Genomic DNA, 18,806 nt, shown 5'->3' with positions numbered 1-18,806 from the left:
AAAATCAAAACTATTTTTAAGGTTCATATAAATGTATTATTATATATATTTATATTTGTATATATATAAAAAAATAAAAAAAAATATTTCTGAAATCATATTTAAGACCTTTAGTGCCTGACATGTTTTTGTAAATATTAAACAGTATATAGCTCATTTAAGTACAGTTACTTATTATAAGGTTATGTATACATATAGATTTAGTATATATAATCTGTATATAGGCTTAAAAAACTAATTTTTGTATAGAGAGGCGACCATATATTTGTTTAACATACATACTCGTTTCAGTTATCGTTTTCTAACATCTAGAGCTTGTTTGTTTATTTTTTTAATACATTTTTAACTTGCATTTTGAAGTTAGTTGAAATAAAATTCACAAACTTTTATGAAAATAAAAGCATAAATACATCGAGTGAATAAATAGTTAGATTTACGTTAAGAGCATTTAAGCATCAACTACTTGTGATTATTAGATATTGAAGTAGTTAAAAACGAAAAAAGAAATGCATTTGACAGTTTTAAAAGTATTGGAACACATTAAGAAACAGTTTGACAAGTTTTTGTTAGGATGTGCTCAAAGTTTTTATAGACCCACTGTTCATATATAGTTAAAAAAGTATATCAAGAACAGATTTTTGTATATAGCATAATACATTTAAGTTATAAAAACTTTCCAGAGCAAGGTTTTGAGATGCTTAGTTGAAAATATTGGAACGTTTTAAGTACATATTATTGGTAAACACAGACTTGGGGTTACTTAAGTTAATGGACGAGCACTCAACAGACGAGTAGACTGCGCGCTTTGAGATGCTTGGTTACTGGTATAATTTGCCAAGATTAAAAGGGATTTCATAATAAAAATATATATATACAATGGAAACATATACATATATATTATTTTCGGGCATGTTTTGGTTCTCATATTACTAAAATTCTTTATATAGACAATTTCGAAGAGAATTTTTAAAGACAATCTTTTTTTTATTTTTTAACTTTGGCTTTACGTTTTGCGTTTAAAAAGTATTTTTGAAACAAAATTCCCAATTATGATTCCAGCATATGATATATAAATATTGTCATGAATTATGTAAATAAAATTAATTATTAAATTTATATAAGCTTTAGGAAGAACTGATTCGACATAGACTTTTTTTCGATTTTTTCTGCTCTCCGTTTCTATGCTTTTCTTAATCTCTAATTTTTGAAGATATGTTAATAAAACTTGTTTTTGAAATGATAATAATTATTATTTATATTGTCAGAGTCTAAACAAAAATCTCTTAAAGGTTTTTCATTCCGCATTGTTAAGAAGGGACATTCTTGAAATTAAGTCGTTTTTTTTTCAATATTTGTAGATATTTTAAAGTTATCTCTTTGTCTGTTATATGGAATACTGGAATGAAACACGCAGTTTTATAATTACATACAATTAAAAATTGTACTGAACGGACTGATATCCTTTAACTAAATTTGGACTTTTAAATATAACATATCTAATCACTCTCATAGTCTCTCAAAATGGAACAAAACACAAAATCGACAGAACGAAAAGCTAAGCGAATTTTCAAATGTAAATGGAAAGAATTTTAATTTAAAATTATCCTCGCTATTAATTAATTCATTATTCAAGTCGCACGCGTGAAATACTGGAATGGAACGCACGGAACGGAACAACGAAAACCGAAACAAGCCATGGGAATTGATTGGGTAAGTTGAATAACTAGTTTTTGGGCAAATTATACCATATTTTGAGCTGCAATTGGAATGTTATTTTTGGGCTTTATATTTCGACCTCTGGCGTGAATTTGCGTCAGAAGTAAATCTCCTCCTCCTCGGGCCTTGCGCGTGGAGCCTGCCCGGAATTGGCCAAAGGAGTAGCTGTGGCGCGCGCTGCTGATACATGCGCATTGCGGCTGCTCGTGGGCGTTTGCCCCAGACGCTGCTGCTGCTGTGCGGCTGCGGAATGCCCTGCGTAGTGACCAGCCGTATTTGGCGCGGCGACGGCGACAGGCGTTGTGGCTTGTTGTATGATGGCCGGTGAGCTACCGGTGCGCGCATGTTGCGGCGTGGGCGTGGCCATTTGACGCTGCTTATCGGCCAGTTTGAGTGGAAACAATTGCTGAACCCCGCCGCTGGCACTAGAGGCAGCAGCTGGCGAGGCGACAGCTCCACTATTGGAGCTATTGTTGAAGCTGGCGGATTTGTCCACACGCGTACCGGAGGACAATGAGGACAGCTTCATGGGCAGCTTTTGTTTGACCAGCGTTGAGTTCGCCTTGGGTGCATTGTTGGCGCTAAGCAAATGAACCGGCGGAGTTTTGCAATTAGAGCTGCCGCTGAGCCACTTCTCCTTGCGTCGATCAATTGTGGAGGCAGTTAATGTGCCGCCCATTGATCCGGTGGGCGTGTCCAGCTCGTGTGCATCCTCGGGCACTGCGACGGGCGCCACCGCTGGCGATAGCGTTGGCAGCGGCGTGCTGGGCGATAGCAACAGACCCTGACTGGACAGGAGCTCCATTTTGCGATACAGCTGCTCGCGCTGCTGACGCACATCCTCCTGTTCGGCCTTGATCTGCTGCTGCAGTTGCAGCTGCTGGGCACGCATTTCGACCAGTTCGTCCATTTGCTGTTGCCTTTGTCGCAGCCAGGCGGTCTTCTCCTCCTGCAGTTTATCCTGCAAATTTCGCAGCTCCTCCAGCTGATCCTTGTGCGTATATGCAGAGGCGCCGCTACCACCACCACCACTGCTACCGCCGCCGCCACCACCACCGCCGCTGCTATTCCGCGGCGATTCGCGATACAGGGCCAGCTGCAGTTGCAGACTCTGTATGCAGGTCATCTGCTGCGAGATGATGCAGAGGAGCGTGTGCAGATGATGCGAGACCTGCAGCACCGCATAGTTATGCTCCTTGCTGTTGGCGGGCAGCGTGCTTGCATGCAGCTGCAATTGCAGCTGTGGCGGTGGCGGTGGCGTCTCTGTGGGCGTTTGCGTTTTCAGCTCACGCTTCTCCTCCAGCTCCTGCAGTCGCGGCGTTAGTTTGGCATCGCGGCCCAGCTTGCCACGCTTCTCATCAAAACCGGCAAAAGTTTCGGCGCGCTTTGGCAGCGTGGGTGAGGCATAGAGCACGCTCTGTTTCTCACCCACGCTGCTAACGGTGCGCGAGACGGGTAGGCCCGTGGCGGCGCTATAAATGCTCGCCGCCAGCTGGCTTATATCCTGCACGGTGTTGAGCACGCGACGCCAGAGCTCCGTGGTGTCGCAGTCTGTGCTGACCAGCTCCTTGTAGGACCCAAAGGCGGCCAGAAAATTGGCTGCACTTCCATTCATATTGGCCGTATTTAGATCCCCAAACGGTTGCTGTTGCTTCAGCAGATTGAACTGAAGCAACAGCTTCTCCTCTAGCAGCAGCGCCTGTTCGATGTCCTTTTGACGCATCTTCTCAATGGTCTCGCGTTTGTTGACGCCAATGCGCAGCTTCTCCTCGGCGGTGAGAGCCTCCGCTTCAATAACATCCGTGGCGGGACAATCGAGCACCGCTTGCCGGATGCTCTGTATCCAGGTTTGTTTATCCTTTGGCGTTTGCACCTTGAGCTCATACATTTCGGGAAAATCGGGATTGGAGCTGATTATGTAAATACCGCGCGATTCGGTGCCAGCTTTCTCGCGTATCAATAACTTCTGTAGCGGCACCACGCCCGCCTTGTGCTCCGGCGTAAAGAATGCGTATTTGTTATGCGCCGAATTTTCGCTGAGAAAGCACAGGCAGTCCGTAAGGACCACAACCAAGACCAGTTGGGTCTTGGCGCGACCCTGCATCAGCGTGGCCAGCCCATCGAACTTTAGGCGACGTCGCGACTCCACGCCCAGTTCGGTTTTGCGAAAGGGTTTATTTTTATATATAGCAAAAGATTTGGCATCGACGCGACCATAAATCTCCAGCTGTCGTTCACGCAGCTCTTTCTCCGCCACACAAGCATCCACATCGACCAGTAGCGATTTAACTAGATTCAAGGCATGCTGCAACTTGTCCGTCTCCAGCTTATTATCCCGTGCGCTCTTGAGCAGCGGTTCGATCAGCAACGGATATTTGGTCAGACGCTGTGTCACAAACAATATGCACTCCGGTATGCCCTTCTTTTTGAGCAACGGATTCTGCAGGCAATGCTTATACCATTCGGCAAAACTGGGCTCCGACAGGCACTGCTTGAACTGTTCGAGGGCGGTGCGATGATTGGCACAAAATTCGCCATAGGCCAAGCGCAGGCATTGAGCCTGTTCCAGCGAGAAGAACTCAAGCAGTATGTCCGCAATGCTGTCCACCAGTAGATGTTCGCGCTGTTTCTGGCGCAGCTGGCGTAAAAAGCAAGTGTGCAACTCGGTCAACTGCTGCAGGCGGGGGAACATGCTGTGCGTATTGAGTGCCGGAAAATGCCGCTCTAGACTCTCCACAAAGACTTTGCGCATTACAATCAGCGTCTGGCAGTGATGCTTCTCGGTCATAATGAATTCGTAGATATGCTCCTGACGCTTGATTTGTAGCTCTTTAAGCGTTTTCAGCTGCTCCTTGGGCACATTGGGCGTCCAGGAGTCGGGTTCCTGCAGCACAATGCCTAAAGCTGGATCGGCGCCCAAATCCTGCGCCTCAATGGGCGGCTCATTGAGAAACTGCAGCTCGGCGGCGCGTATGAGCGGCTGTTGATCCTCCTGCTCTAGCAGATGCTGTTGTTGATGCTGTTGCAGCGCCTCAGAGCCATCGCAGTAGTCCTGACCCGATGTCAGTTTCTTGCGTTCGAGATGCGCATCCATGTCGTTCAGTTGGACACCACCCACTAACGACTTCGTCTTGGCCTTGGGCTTCTTTTTGCGAAAGAACAGGGAGCCGCGCTTGGGTCGCTTCTCTACGTGATCATAGACCTCGATCTTGGCATGCGAACGTAACAGACTCTGATTCTCATCTTCGCTATCTGTGAGATGGCGCGATATGGCCTTGATGTCCTCCTTGGCAATAATCGACGACGTCGAGATGCTTTTCTGCAACGGTATCCGGCTGATTATTTCCGTGGCCAGACTCCTCTTTGCGGCAATTCGCTCAAAATCTCGGGCCAGCTCCGCCTCGTTCAGCGAGTGCGTTGAAATGCCTGCCGGGAAAACGGAAAATGGAAAATAGTGGGAAAAGGCAAATGAAAATCAAGTTAAATAATTTACTAAGGTATGCGCGACTTATTCTTAGACTTCGTTACGGGGCACTGATAGATAACACGCCCCGCGCGGTTCTTGTGGAATTTCTTATCGTAATCGAAACTATCCCTACTAAAAACCTCGACTATTGCGGCATATTAGTTCATATGAAGCGTTTGCTTCGTGTGAAAACCTTGAGATTACAAGCATATCAGCAATGTCAATATGTGTCTATACGCTGCCTATGTACTGCCTAAAAAAAGACGGCTTTTTGAAAAGTTTAAACTAAAAGACAGATTAAATCTAACAATGTAAACATATTTATTTCTTCATGGCGTGTCTCTGACATTTTATAAATTTGTATGCAATTTTTACGTTTTTATCCAATTAATTTTGAACCTTCTTTGAGAGCAAATTAAAATCTATCGGTACTAACGGAAAAGGGGTGGAAAGCTGGCTGATGACATTATTGGTATTATTCTCTATAATCCCAGCTGGTTAATGATCAAATTCAAAAAGATAAGTCACTCGATTTTGCTGGCCATAGAAAATACCTGTCCATTGGGATCATCAGACGACCTTCAACAGATGACGCATCTATAACGCATATGCCAGTCGCTTTTTTCCTACTTATATTGTATTCAGTTTTATGGCACCAGAAAACCAACCCACACGGAACCAATTATAGAAATACCTTTGTCACCCAGTATCATCCGGCATTGCTCGTTCAATGCAATTTTTTATACCTTTTCCGTCCATTTTCAGCTTGTGGATTGGACATTCGATTAAAACCCCGTTTTCCACCCCTCGGTGGATTTCTTCGAAATACTTGAAAATTAATTTAAAGCGGATAAGATGAAGAGCATAAGTGATGCATACAATAATTTTCCTATAAACTGTCTTAATGTCCACTTACAAAAAGAAACTATCGTGCACAAAAAAAATGGTCAGTGAGTCAATCAATCAATCAGTCAGAATTAAAGTCTGAAAGTCTGAAGATGGGCCCTCCCAGCCAATGCAATTACTCACCACCCGTGCTGTTGCGCGCTGAGCGCCGACGCTGTTCGGTGACACGAATGGTTTCCTGCTCCTCGCTGTCAAGACTGGAGAGGCTGACGCTCTTGTTGGTGCAATCGCCCGTGGCATTGGCATCGTCCACGGCCGTCCAAGACTTGCGGCGATCCGTGTGCAGTAGCAGGCATTGTTGTGGTGCCGCTGACCACATGACACCTACATTGCTGCCGCCACCGGCGCAAGCGCCCACATTAGTGAGATCGGGCAGCGATGCGCTAAGTATGGCCGCATTGAGCAATCCATAATTGTTGGCCAGACTATCTTGTTGATGCTGGCTGGAGGAGTTTTTCATTTGTTGCACCGTTTCACGTATGTTTTGCAGTTGGCTCAGAGTGTCCTCAAATATGTTATTGTACTTAGAGGCCGACGCAGGGCTGTGGGGTGTCACATTGATAGTGGGTATCATGTTGTTGTTGTTGGGCTGGTGGTGCGAATTGTTGCTATTGCTGTTGTTGTTGTTATTAATACAGGGCAGGGCAGCTGCCGCAGGTGCATTGATAACGGGTATACAATAATTTTGGCTTTCCACGGTAACGCGCGGGGCAGGGCTCAATATTTTGGCTGTGGCACCATTTGTAATGGGAGTGAGTGGTACCGGTGGAGGCGCAGACACGTCGGCGACGCCGTTACTGTTGCAATTGGAATTTAGAAAATCGGTGACCACATCATTATCGCTGTCATTGTCGTCGGCGGTGCTGCTGCTGGCGGCGGTGGTGGCAGCGGCGTTGGAGGCGACTGTAGCATTGTGCGTATTTTCCATAATATGAAGTTATAGTTTTGGTATTTTTTATTTTTGGTATTTTTTGACTGCTTTGCTTGTGGCTATTCGTAGAAAAAGAAAGTTTAGTACGCAACACCTACAACTGCTCACACACAGACGCATATCTACACGCACACACTAACAAGGTATGCAGTTCTTGTTTTTTCGACTATTATTGATTTTCCCACGCACACACACATACCGACTCACCCGCCTTGTTGCGCGTTCTAATTGTTGCGCCTTCACCAGCAAGGACGAGCACAACGTAAACAGCGTCCCAGCAACGTCCTTGTACACAAATAACGAAACAAGTGGAACAAACAACAACAAAAAACAGCAGTGCACAGTAAGCGTAGACGCAGGTGAAATATTTTAAGCTGGCAAACACACACAGCAATTGAGCAAACCGATTAGAGTTTGCTTTTAATATTCAAAATTAAAAGAAGCTAAAAGTTAATGAGATTTGCATTAAACACTATTTGAGACACATATTTCTGCCTGTATCGAATCGCTTGGAATAGGTTCGCTCAAACGACTCGTTAAACTAAATGAACTAGATGAAACGAACTAGTGCCAAATGGCTGTTCAACTAGTTCGATGCAGCTGGAATTTAACATATTGCTGATCTGTTATTAAAAAATTACGCTTTTTGCATACCTTTTGTCAAAATATCAATATTAATATAGCAAAATTAAACATTTATTTCTACAAGCACCAATTGCTCATTTTATAAAGCCAAAATCATGCAACTAAAGTAATACATTTATTTATGAAGCTTGAATTTGAATTTTGCAGCTGCTGAATTGACATTAACAGAAAAAATACCAGACTACAAATGTTATTGAACTATACAACATTCGAGCCTTGCGCAACACTGAACGGGCGACGATTGCAAGCTAGAGGAGGCAATAAGAATAGAGAATATATTTTTTTAGCTAGTTTATAAATTGGCAAATTTTTAGTTATAACTACATTTAGTGCATATCATTTAGGCTTCAAACCCACATCCAGCCATGCAGGTAAGTCTGACGCCACACTGCAGCAGAAACAGCGAGTACTTAATGCAATGAGCTGCTAGTTGCCGATAGCGAAACGTTGGCAAAAGAGACACGCAATCAATTGTTTCTCATCGCATTTGTTTATGTTCTCTTTTTATTTTTTGTAGTGGACGGTGATGTTGGCGCTGCTTGCCAGTAGCAGCGTTGTCGTCATTGTCGATTGCTTTTATGTGCCCGGTGTGGCGCCCGTTGAGTTTGTGCGTGGCCAAAAAATCGATGTGAAAGCGGTAAAAATGACCAGCAGCCGGACACAGCTGCCGTATCAGTATTATTCCCTTCGCTTCTGTTATCCTAAGAATGGCACACTCATTTTCAAGTCGGAGAATCTTGGAGAGGTGCTGCGTGGCGATCGCATTGTCAATACACCGTACGAGGTCCAAATGGCAGAGAACATCAATTGCAAGCTGTTGTGCAATAAGAAGGATTTGCCCATGACCTGGAGCAAAGAGGATTCGGCCATGGTCGCTGAGCGCATACAACACGAGTATTTTGTGCACTTGCTGGTGGACAATTTACCGGTGGCTACGCGAATTGTCAATGTCAATAATCCCGCCGAAGTTAACTATGAGCATGGTTACAGATTGGGCCAAGTCGATGGCGATAAAATGTACATCAACAATCATCTTAAATTTATACTCTCCTATCACATGTACACTAAGGATAAATATCGCGTCGTTGGCTTTGAGGTGATAACTGGTTCTGTAAGCAACAAGGAGATCAAGTTTGAAGGCGATAGCTGCAATTTTCCGGATAGCCCAAGTCCACAGGTGGTTAATCCTTCGGGCGAAACTCAGCTGTATTTCACGTACTCTGTCGTATGGAAGGAGTCCAAGGTTAGCTGGGCCTCACGCTGGGATATTTATTTGGGCATGCGTGATGTGCAGATCCATTGGTTTAGCATTATCAATTCGCTGGTCGTGGTCTTCTTTTTGTCGGGCATACTCACCATGATTATGATACGCACATTGAGGCGTGACATTGCTCGATATAATACGGATGATAACATCGAGGATACTCTGGAGGAGACCGGCTGGAAACTGGTGCATGGCGACGTCTTTCGTCCGCCCAAAAATACGCGCCTCTTTTCTGCTATAATTGGCAGTGGCATTCAAATTTTTTTCATGTCCATGATCACCATATTCTTTGCCATGCTGGGCATGCTCTCGCCCTCCTCACGCGGCGCTCTAATGACCTCAGGCATTTTTATGTATGTCTTTATGGGCACCATTGCAGGCTACTATGCTGCGCGACTCTACAAGACGATGAAGGGGCGTGAGTGGAAGCGCGCCGCCTTCCTAACAGCCACTCTCTATCCGGGCATTGTCTTCGGGTGAGTTTGGCGCTTCATTGTAATTGAAAATGTTTTTTTATTTATTCTCTCAATTTCCATTACAGCACTGGCTTCATTTTGAACTTCTTCATTTGGGACAAGTCCTCGAGTGGCGCTGTGCCTTTTACCACAATGATATCGCTGCTATTGCTATGGTTCGGCATATCAGTGCCTCTGGTATACCTGGGCTTCTACCTGGGCTATCGCAAGCAGCCGTATCAGCATCCAGTGCGCACCAACATGATACCACGTCAGGTGCCCGCTCAGCACTGGTACATGAATGCCGCTTTGAGGTGGGTTAGCTGATCCTTAATTAGCTGCAGCGATGCTTAACCACTCTCTTTCGTTCCACAGCACCCTTATGGCTGGCATATTGCCATTTGGCGCCGTTTTTATTGAGCTTTTCTTTGTCTTTACAGCCATTTGGCAAAATCAGTTTTATTATTTGTTTGGATTTCTGTTTTTAGTGTTTTGTATTCTGGTTGTTAGCTGCGGCCAAATATCAATTGTCATGACCTATTTTCAGCTGTGCGGCGAGGTAATGCTATATACAATACTTTATTAAAATCATGTTTAGTTAACGCTTAATCTATGCAGGATTATCGCTGGTGGTGGCGCAGCTTTATCGTATCCGGTGGCTCGGCTGTGTATGTGCTATTCTATAGCATATTTTACTTCTTTACCAAGCTGGAGATTACAGAATTTATACCCACGCTACTTTACTTGGGCTACACAGGTGCGTGATGTAGATGGACAACTAAAAGTCATGTGTAAATAATATATACTCCTTTTTAGGTCTCATGGTGCTAACATTCTGGCTGTTGACCGGCTCCATCGGCTTCTTTGCTGCCTATATATTCATATTGAAAATCTACGGTGCCGTAAAAATTGATTAAGACCTAAGAGACATCACACTGGCACACTATGCTGTACACCAAACTATCCCTGCAATATCATTTGATCGTAATACTTATTGCCTATAATATAAATATTTATATATATATATGAAAGAACACCTAGCAGTCTGCAAAAGGCCATGTGTAAAATCTTGTTTAAGCTATTTAGCTCTCAACTCTTAACTAAGTCTGCTATAAGTTTCCTTTTTGCCTGCTGATGCGCTTTAATTACCGACAAAACACCGATTGAGAAACTTAATTAAGAGTTTAGTTGGGCGTCGCTCAAATTTCGAGTGCATTGCGTAGGGTACATTATAGAAACGCCTAATTTATATATGTATTGTAAAAAAAAAACGATAACCTAATCTAAGCTTTAACATAAAAACATGAAATCTAATAAATCTAAGCTAAGTATAGTTTGCGACCAAGTGATTAAAGTAAATTTATCTTACTACGATTGTTGAGCTAAGTGCTGCGAATAAGCATTAATATTAAGGGAATTTTAAAGCGCTGGTTAATATTTGTTTATGTGCTATTGATTTTAGCGTAACAGTGCATTTTTATACTCGGCTGTTTAACATTATCATAACAGCATAGATTTTAATAGCAGCTGTACTAACTGGGACGCCAAAGCGCTTATAACTTGGGATCTCACGATCTACGGTACATTTGTGGATTTTTTCATTTGTAGTTGAGCAGGTATTGTTTATTGTCAATTTAGTTTTCGGGTTTTTAAGAAGAGCGCAATGCCAGAAGTCGAGTAATGAATTTTTGTTGATTTTTATTCAATTATCCTTTAGAATTGGGACACCTTTACAAAGTACTTTTAAATGGAAAATTATGCAGATTTTCTAGGCGAGATTTTACTTTTTTTTTTTACTATTGTTAAAGTGATGTCAACAGCTGCAAATTAACAATAACATTTACATGTGAAATGTTGCACATTAGTCAGTTTAGAAAATGTGAAGCTATAATCAAAAGTTGTGGTGCCAGATGTGCAGTTGTTATAGATTGTTTTCCAAGAACTGGGCCTTTCTGTTCAGATATATACGAGCTTTGCGCAGCATTTTTTAACAGTTACATTGAACAGCCTGAGTAGGTTTGGCTAGCTATTTAATTTGTAATATCTATTAAGAGCTGTCCATATAATGTTGAAACTGATTATGCTATTTTTCCTGACACTTGTCGGCTTTCAACTTGTAATGGGCGTTCGATTTTTCGATGATTATTATAAAGTAAGTCGTGATTTATTTGAATGGGTTCATAATTTCATCAAAACAATAATATTTTGATTTACAGTCACGTGATGTTTCAGATAAAAAACGTATCTTGGGAAATATCACTCATACGATGTATAATTTTATGGAAGCTGGAATTCCTTCCTGGTTGCCCACGGACGATAAACATGATAATTGAATGCATAAAAATGTATATATACATTTTTTTTTTTTTAATTTTGAATTATCAACTATAACTATGAAAACTGACATAGAACAAACTAATTGTTAATTTATTTAGCTTGTTTTTTTTTTTTTTAGTATTTTACACAAAGACGATTTTAAAACTAAGCTGTAAAGTATCTATAAATCGTTTCGTATACACATAACCACATTGACTGCAGCCTAGATACACTACATATGCGAGCCTAATGCTCATTTAGTTTAGTTAATGCACAATTTAATATGTATTTTAAGTATTTTTCATTTAGTTTATCATTTAATTAGCTTGGACACGACACGAACCCATTCAATGTGAGCGATTAATATAGTTTTGCATATATTGCATGTAGCACTAGGTTTACAAATTTTTTTTAATTTTTTTTTTTTTTTTGTATGGATCTTATTATTGCGCTAGTTGATTTGTTACTTAAGATTTACACTAATCCAAAATAGCTGACAGTGTTCCTAATGTTTATGTGCTGCTGCTGTGCCTTTCGAAAACTCTTTAGGTTCTCAGTCAAATGTTTTGCGAATCGGTTTACCTCAACGGGTTCCGATTCTTTAAACGCTAGCGATTCCGTTTGGTCTTGCGACTCACATTTCCCTCGATGATGATCTAAATAGATAAAGAATCATAGATTTAATCAATATTTTACATAAGATAAAAATCACGAACAAATTGCTCGACATTTTCTTGTACTACTTTGCCAGGTGGTAGCTGCAAATTATAAGGACACTTGAATTGCTGCGGGCGTGATTTTAGTTTTAGCTTAAATATAATATCACTTTGCGTTATATATAAATGTATATTAATACCTGTAGTATCTGGCTGGCCTCGAAACAGGTGCCAGGTAGCAGTATGACTGGTGAGCTGACATTGCCAGCTTCTACGCACAACATATTGGGGAATTCGTCGTCGCCAAAGTCGCTCATCTCACGGGATCGATCAATCCAGGGATTCCAAATAACTGAAAATGAGCAGAAAATATGAAAATACGTCCAAGATTATTAGCTACCATAGCTATGGCGCGCTGTAACAAGCTATTATTGAGATGAGCGCATAACAGTTTACTCCAAATTTAACAGCTGCAATCAAAAGAGGTGATCTGTTAACTAACTAAGGTTAAATTAACATTGTCACCTTAACAGAGACTGTTAGCGAGCAGCGACTGTTTAAGAACTGTTTTAGGTAAATTTCAAATTGTTGGCATAAAAAAAAAACATAAGTTGCGAAACTCTTACAGAGCAAAAAAGATGGTTTTCAAGCAAATACAATTAAATGACAATCGTAATAAAACCAACATTTTTTTTTGACCTTTTAGATTGTTAAATTGGTAAGCTTTTAAAGAACTTGTATGTTATGTTAAGCAAATGACTAACATTAATTACGTCATTTTAACAGAGGCTGTTCTAAACTCACCCGTATCTGGAAAATTGTATTTGTGTAGCCTCATCTTACGGCCGGATACCACATTGGTAATCACATGTTCCTGCGGCGTGTGCTGATAGATTCGATCTGTCCACTCATTGACGGTGACTACCTCGCGACCCTCCTGAAGGTAAGCACAAAGTTTCAATTTATAGTTATCTTAAGATACTTCTAACTATACCTGATACAAAGCACCCTCTCGTGTCTTGTCTATAAAATGACAGCCCTGCAAGCCAGTTATTTGGCAGCGTCGGACATCTGGCACCTTAAGATAGGTATGGAGCAGCATGTTAAATGTAAAGCTCAGATCTTTGCTAGGATTATAGACGCCAATGTGAAAGTGTAGCTCCTTCTCGCGCAGTATCAGGCGATAGGTGATGCGAAATCTTTAAATTGTATGCACATGCATTATGTTGTATTGATAGAGCCATGATATACCCACTGATAGTTCCATATTGAGCGCGTAAATTCGTTGTCCATTAGCGAAAAAATTGCCTCCACATCGCCATTGTGCAAGCGTTCAGGTGCGCGATCTAAATGCCAGCGTGTGATTCTGGCAAAGCCATGCTGTGGTCCAAAGGACCAGGCTCCAAATTGAGCTGCAAATTAGGGCGGATTGGGTTAGAGTCATGTGATGCATGTGGGAATCTGTGCTTACGAAATACAAAGGGTATGCCACCACGTATCGCCTTTTTGCCATCAAACGAGGCCAGCTTACTGCAAGTGCATGAAACAAATTTTGTATATTAAATATTTCTGTTTTCTTCATTTAGTTTAAATATTGAGATACTTTCATTGTCTAGCTAAACAAAATAAACTTAAATTAAATCTAAATGAAGCAGGTTGCCGAATCGTAACATTAAAAATTAAAAAGGGATTTAATAAACCCTAATGAAACAAGGACTTCAAAAATTTTTACACGCTCAAAATCATTTTATAATTCATAACTAATTATTTAATCACTTTGCTAAATTTCCAAGTGATGCAAATTTTAAATCATAAGGAACTAAATTAAAAGCAACGGGTTTTATCTGCAAGAAGGAAAGAACGAAAAGATTGCTAGTAATTTGGGCTGGGAGTTTCGGAGATTTCGAGCTTTTGAGCTGACAAAATATCTTTCAAGAGTTGACGAACCCGTTGCATAAAAACCAGCGTAGACATTCAGAAATTTCTGAATCTTCAGTTCGAGATGGGGATGGACGAAAAAAAGTGTCTGGCAATTGGCGTTTGGCTGGCTGCTTTTTGCTGAATGATTCGGTTGGTTCGCATTTTAGTTTTTTGCGTGCGCTAATTTGCCGACGCATCCATCAACGGGGGCCCCCCTTTTGGCACTCTGCCCTCTTCTCAGAGACTCAGAGACTGGGCAATTGTGTCATTAATATTGTCAGGTTGTAGCTGTGCAATGGGATCAGTTTTGTGCTGCATTTTGTGGAATCTATCCAAGTGGTATTTATTGTGGCAGCTCTTTAGGCATTAGCTGGAGCTGCCGCCTGCTCTGATTTTCTGTTTTAGTTTCTGGTTCGGTTTTTGGCCCTTCCTCCGGCCACAGTTGTTGCCCCACGTACAGCTCCTTTTGGCTCACACGCAAAAAATTTGTCCCTGCTTTTTGCCACAAGACTCAACTTCAACTCAACCAGCAGCGGTTTTTGTGCTGCAATTTTCAGAGTTCTTCGTCGCTGTTGCACGGTTTCCAAACGCCAACGAACAAAAAAGAATTATTTGAATATAAAAAAAACATTTAAGAAAACAGGCGACGCAATGTGTAACGAACATTCGGACAAACAGGCGAAGCACAACTAAGCAAAAAAATTCATTATAACAAAAAACTTTATAATATTATTGCCATACGGAGTTATACCCTACGAACTATATTAATTATACACATTTTGTATGTATGTCCTTAAATTCTTAAAAATATTTTTGCAATGCTTTTAAGCATTAAAAATTTTCTTAAAGCCTAAAAGGAACAGAAATAAACTATAACCTATGGGAGAAAATAGCTTTCAAGACCCTGGTAATAGGCTGCAATTTAAATGTGTAAGGAACTTCCATTTTAATAAAAGCTTTAAATTGCAAAATTTTAAAAGCTTATGCTATCATAAAAAACCTTTACCAAACAATGTGAACACAAAGATATTGCACTTAAGACACTAATTTAATTTAATTGTCAAATTTGTGCCTGAAAGCTTTCAAGCTTAAGATTTCTAAAATACAAACATTGGAATACATTTGCAATCGAAGATACTAAATCTTTATAACGGGGTTAAAAATCAAATTTAACGCTGTTGCTAACAGCAAAGACGCCGTATTCACTAAAATGTATAACGATTTTGTGCCACTGTGCAAGCAATGCACAGTGTACATGGCACATCATGTAGTCGTAGTCGGGATTTATCGATCTAGATGCCGCGCCAAAAAACTTCATTCATAAAAACCAGCGCATTGTTTTCGTTGTTGTTGTTCTTTGTCTTTGCGTTGTCGTTGGTTAGAGCAGGAAGCCTAGCTAGCAAGAGAGAGCGGCCCTCAAAGCTGCCCAGTCCGCAGGCCTGTTTTGTGCATGTGCAGCACGCTCTCTCCAACAAGCTCTCGCTCACTCTCGTTCTCTCTGGCGCTGGCCTCTCTTTGGCTGAGTGCGCGTTTTTTATGCGTCTCTTTTTGGTTCGCTGGTTCGCCGTGTTTTTGTTGCTGTGTCATACAAAAACATTTTGCCGCCAAACGGAATGGCTAAGGCTACCTAGCCCCCCCACCCGTGCTCCCGCTCAGACCACCTCCTGTTTATACTGCAGGGCATCCTTTGTGGCCAGCTAACGTCCAAGTGTGCATGTGCGTGTCCGTGTAGGTGTTTGTGCTTCTGTGTTTGTATGTATGTGTTCGTCTGTTGAAAACTTTTGCCCAACACTTTTTTGGTTGCACACCGTTAGTTACGGTGGACTTGCGTAAGTTGCTTCAACTTCAAACGGCTGCCCGTGCGCTTTGCGCTTAAAGCGCGTGGTTCCCTCCGCCAATGCGGCGTATGCGTTATATTTAAAAACTTACCTGACAAACAACTGTTCCTGATTATTTACACGCCAAGACACAACTGTGGCGCCTGTAAAAAAATAGAATAAAAACAAACAAATTTTTTTTACAATAGGAGTCCACAAATTGATTTGCGTTAATATTGGATATATCAATAGAAAAGATTAATAATAAAAGTTACTTTAGTGTGCTGAAAATAAAAAAAAATATATGCCAACTTTTGATAAAAGTATATTTATTTTAACCACACAAAGATAATTTCATAGGCTTACAGGTTGAATTGTTTCTGCTATTTATAACGCAGACTAATGCAAGTAAATATATCTTAATGTCGACATGTAAAGTTTTTAAACTGTTACATTAGCAGTGTCACTTAATCATTTGCAAGATCCTTTTTTTTGCGTATATTGTTAACGTAACATATGTATTAAAAGCGTTTTTAACATTTTGCTATATGTTGTACTTGTGTTAAATTTCCATTAACGATACATTATTAAATTAAAGACTGAATTGAAATATTGTCATCCATGATGCATACACAGACACACACACACACACATATATATATATATATATATATATAAACACAAGCACACATGCAAATCTAACCCACATAGACAGAGAAAAGTCTAAGTAAACCGGCTAAAAGTGAGGAGAATGAGCAATAGACTGACTCCCAGTTCCAATGGCCATTCGTCTATTGGGTGGGAGCACCACAGCTGCGTGTGGGTGTTTATGTGTGATTGTGTGTGTACGACTGGGCCTGTTTTTGGCCGCAAGCAGCGTTTACAATTAGAGTTTTGCGCATAGGCCTAACTGAAAATTTAAATTTTCGAAAAAGTAAATATAGTGTAAGCCAAGCGGAAATCAAAAAGACTAGCCAAAGTTTAAGGTTTGACTTGAGCAAAGCGCACACAAGACTTGCCAGAGTTGGATCGCATTTTGTGGTGGCAAATGTGTCTGGCTGTGGCTCAAACCACGTCAAAAACACAACGTGGGCAGGGCGAACGAGTCGTAATTGTTGAAAGTGCGCTCTGTACACATAAATATGTATATGTGTGTATACGTTGTATATATATCTATATATATATAACGCCTAATCGAAATGTGTCGTGAGTAGGGGCCGTACACAGACACAGACACAGACGATCTCTCAGCGAGCCGCTTTCTGTCTAGCTGCGCATATCCCCAAGGGAGAGAGATAGAGAGCATAGCTAGATCATTTGGACAATGCTGATAAGATACTACGACAATTACTTAAACGGGCTACGCAGTCGATTTGGAATGAGAACAAAACAAAGTTAGCATACTATAAGTAAGTTAACTTATTGTTGTACACAGAAAACAAATGCTATTATTTGTAACCTCTACTCTAAAGCTGATAGCTAACTAAGATTGGCAGTCGCTAGTATTTGAACTTAGCCCACTTTTAAAAAGCAATTTTCAGTGAAAAACTAGCAAAGTGTTCTTGAAATAAGTTCATAGATTTTTTTTTTACGTTGATCTTCGATCCATATTTTAAGTGTGAATTGTTGTGATTTCCAAATTTGTTTACTTTAATTCGAGTTCAATTGAACTTAACTTTGACCCATTATTTTTCCCGCTGTGTATTATCTCTGATAACCTCAATGGGTTGCATAAATTGTCGAGCGTCAGCGCGAACGCGGCTCAAGTCTATAAAACGAAAGTCCATAAAATGCTTAACGCAAAAATACAGTAAAATTAAAGAAAAAAAAAACAGCATTGCTAATCATGCGCTAAAAATAACGCCAACAACTTTTTTAAAAGCTCCGAAACACCAAAACAGAAAATATTAATTGCGAATTGTTGTTGCTTCGCGTATTATTATGTTTTGGTTAATTATGATTAATTATTGGTTTTAAGCCACACACACATTCACACACACGCTTACCATGCAAGTTGATTGTGCATGTCGTATTATTGCCACGATCCAATACGACAACACTGGTGGCTGCCACGGCAGCCGCTGTCGTGGCCATTTTGTTTCGGTGCAACGGTTCTTGAAGTTCACCCGCTATTTTCCTTTTGGTTGATAGCAACTGCAGCGCCCCCTATGGTCGATCACTATTAAGGTGTCTAACTCGATTTTTTCGAAGGAGCTTTGTTTGTAAATAAGTGTTTTTTGTGCTTGTTTGTACACAAATCACAGGGCTAGTGTGAGTTTGAAAATGTTCGTACTATATTTTAATTAATTATATATATGATATTCAAATTAATTGCGAAAAATGTATTCTGTAAAGCAGCCTAAAGCCGGAGCTGCTCACACACAAACACACATTCGCACAATACACGCAAAAGGCGGCCTCACAAACGCGCGCATTCACACACACATACGGAGCGCAACTCGAGTTTTTGTCAATGAATAAATACGTAAGGAAAAAACTCGTGCAAAAAACGTTCAAGCTCGAAGTAGCGTAGTCCGCACTTTAGTTGCTGCGCTCACAAACGACCGATTGAAACTAAAAGCTTGATTCACACAGCTGATGGGACCTGGCGCAAAGTTTACAAATTGAAACTGAAGAAGCTTAATTCTAACAGCTGATACAATCAGCTTATCGCTAATATCGATTGGCTCATAACCAAATGAAAAAGTATCGTA

General features: G+C 40.9%; 3 protein-coding genes across 4 annotated transcripts; 1 reads left to right on the top strand and 2 right to left on the bottom strand.

Annotated features, from left to right (window-relative positions):
* Positions 1-1,353: 1,353 nt before the first annotated feature.
* On the bottom strand, positions 1,354-7,559 carry cyst (cysts). Its single transcript, XM_064693022.1, has 3 exons — positions 7,227-7,559; positions 6,212-7,078; positions 1,354-5,142 (listed from the first exon to the last, which is right to left on the bottom strand). The coding sequence occupies exons 2-3, from the start codon at positions 7,014-7,016 to the stop codon at positions 1,814-1,816; spliced, it is 4,134 nt and encodes a 1,377-aa protein (XP_064549092.1). The 5' UTR covers positions 7,017-7,078; positions 7,227-7,559; the 3' UTR covers positions 1,354-1,813.
* Positions 7,560-7,854: 295 nt separating this feature from the next.
* TM9SF4 (transmembrane 9 superfamily protein member 4) lies at positions 7,855-10,716 on the top strand. Its single transcript, XM_064693024.1, has 6 exons — positions 7,855-8,035; positions 8,182-9,404; positions 9,470-9,697; positions 9,759-9,942; positions 10,002-10,140; positions 10,200-10,716. Exons 1-6 carry the CDS (start codon positions 8,030-8,032, stop codon positions 10,298-10,300), a joined length of 1,881 nt encoding a protein of 626 aa, XP_064549094.1. The 5' UTR covers positions 7,855-8,029; the 3' UTR covers positions 10,301-10,716.
* Positions 10,717-11,791: 1,075 nt separating this feature from the next.
* Positions 11,792-18,681, bottom strand: LOC135435810 (uncharacterized). 2 transcript variants are annotated; one of them, XM_064693026.1, is made up of 9 exons: positions 18,099-18,681; positions 16,205-16,256; positions 13,827-13,885; positions 13,611-13,767; positions 13,350-13,554; positions 13,160-13,292; positions 12,556-12,707; positions 12,416-12,484; positions 11,792-12,355 (listed from the first exon to the last, which is right to left on the bottom strand). In XM_064693026.1, exons 1-9 carry the CDS (start codon positions 18,184-18,186, stop codon positions 12,308-12,310), a joined length of 963 nt encoding a protein of 320 aa, XP_064549096.1. In that variant the 5' UTR covers positions 18,187-18,681; the 3' UTR covers positions 11,792-12,307. The 2 variants fall into 2 exon arrangements, with proteins under 2 accessions (XP_064549096.1, XP_064549097.1); XM_064693027.1 differs by lacking the exon at positions 12,416-12,484 and having other exon boundaries at positions 18,099-18,677.
* Between the last annotated feature and the right edge of the window lie 125 nt (positions 18,682-18,806).

The sequence above is a fragment of the Drosophila montana genome, unplaced genomic scaffold (assembly GCF_035044405.1).
Source record: "Drosophila montana isolate Dmon_TW-CO22-7 unplaced genomic scaffold, ASM3504440v1 contig_3729_1, whole genome shotgun sequence".
Taxonomy (NCBI): Eukaryota; Metazoa; Arthropoda; class Insecta; order Diptera; family Drosophilidae; genus Drosophila; species Drosophila montana.
This window is presented reverse-complemented; position numbering and strand designations above follow the sequence as displayed.

Coding starts and splice junctions, on each gene's coding strand:
- cyst (XM_064693022.1), bottom strand. CDS start 7,016: ATGGAAAATACGCACAATGCTACAGTCGCCTCCAACGCCGCTGCCACC. Junction 5,143..6,211: donor AGCGCGCAACAGCACGGGTG/GTGAGTAATTGC, acceptor TTTTCCCGGCAG/GCATTTCAACGCACTCGCTG.
- TM9SF4 (XM_064693024.1), top strand. Junction 9,405..9,469: donor TATCCGGGCATTGTCTTCGG/GTGAGTTTGGCG, acceptor TTTCCATTACAG/CACTGGCTTCATTTTGAACT. Junction 9,698..9,758: donor TACATGAATGCCGCTTTGAG/GTGGGTTAGCTG, acceptor TTCGTTCCACAG/CACCCTTATGGCTGGCATAT.
- LOC135435810 (XM_064693026.1), bottom strand. CDS start 18,186: ATGGCCACGACAGCGGCTGCCGTGGCAGCCACCAGTGTTGTCGTATTG. Junction 16,257..18,098: donor ATGCACAATCAACTTGCATG/GTAAGCGTGTGT, acceptor ATTTTTTTACAG/GCGCCACAGTTGTGTCTTGG. Junction 12,485..12,555: donor AGGCCAGCCAGATACTACAG/GTATTAATATAC, acceptor TCACGCCCGCAG/CAATTCAAGTGTCCTTATAA.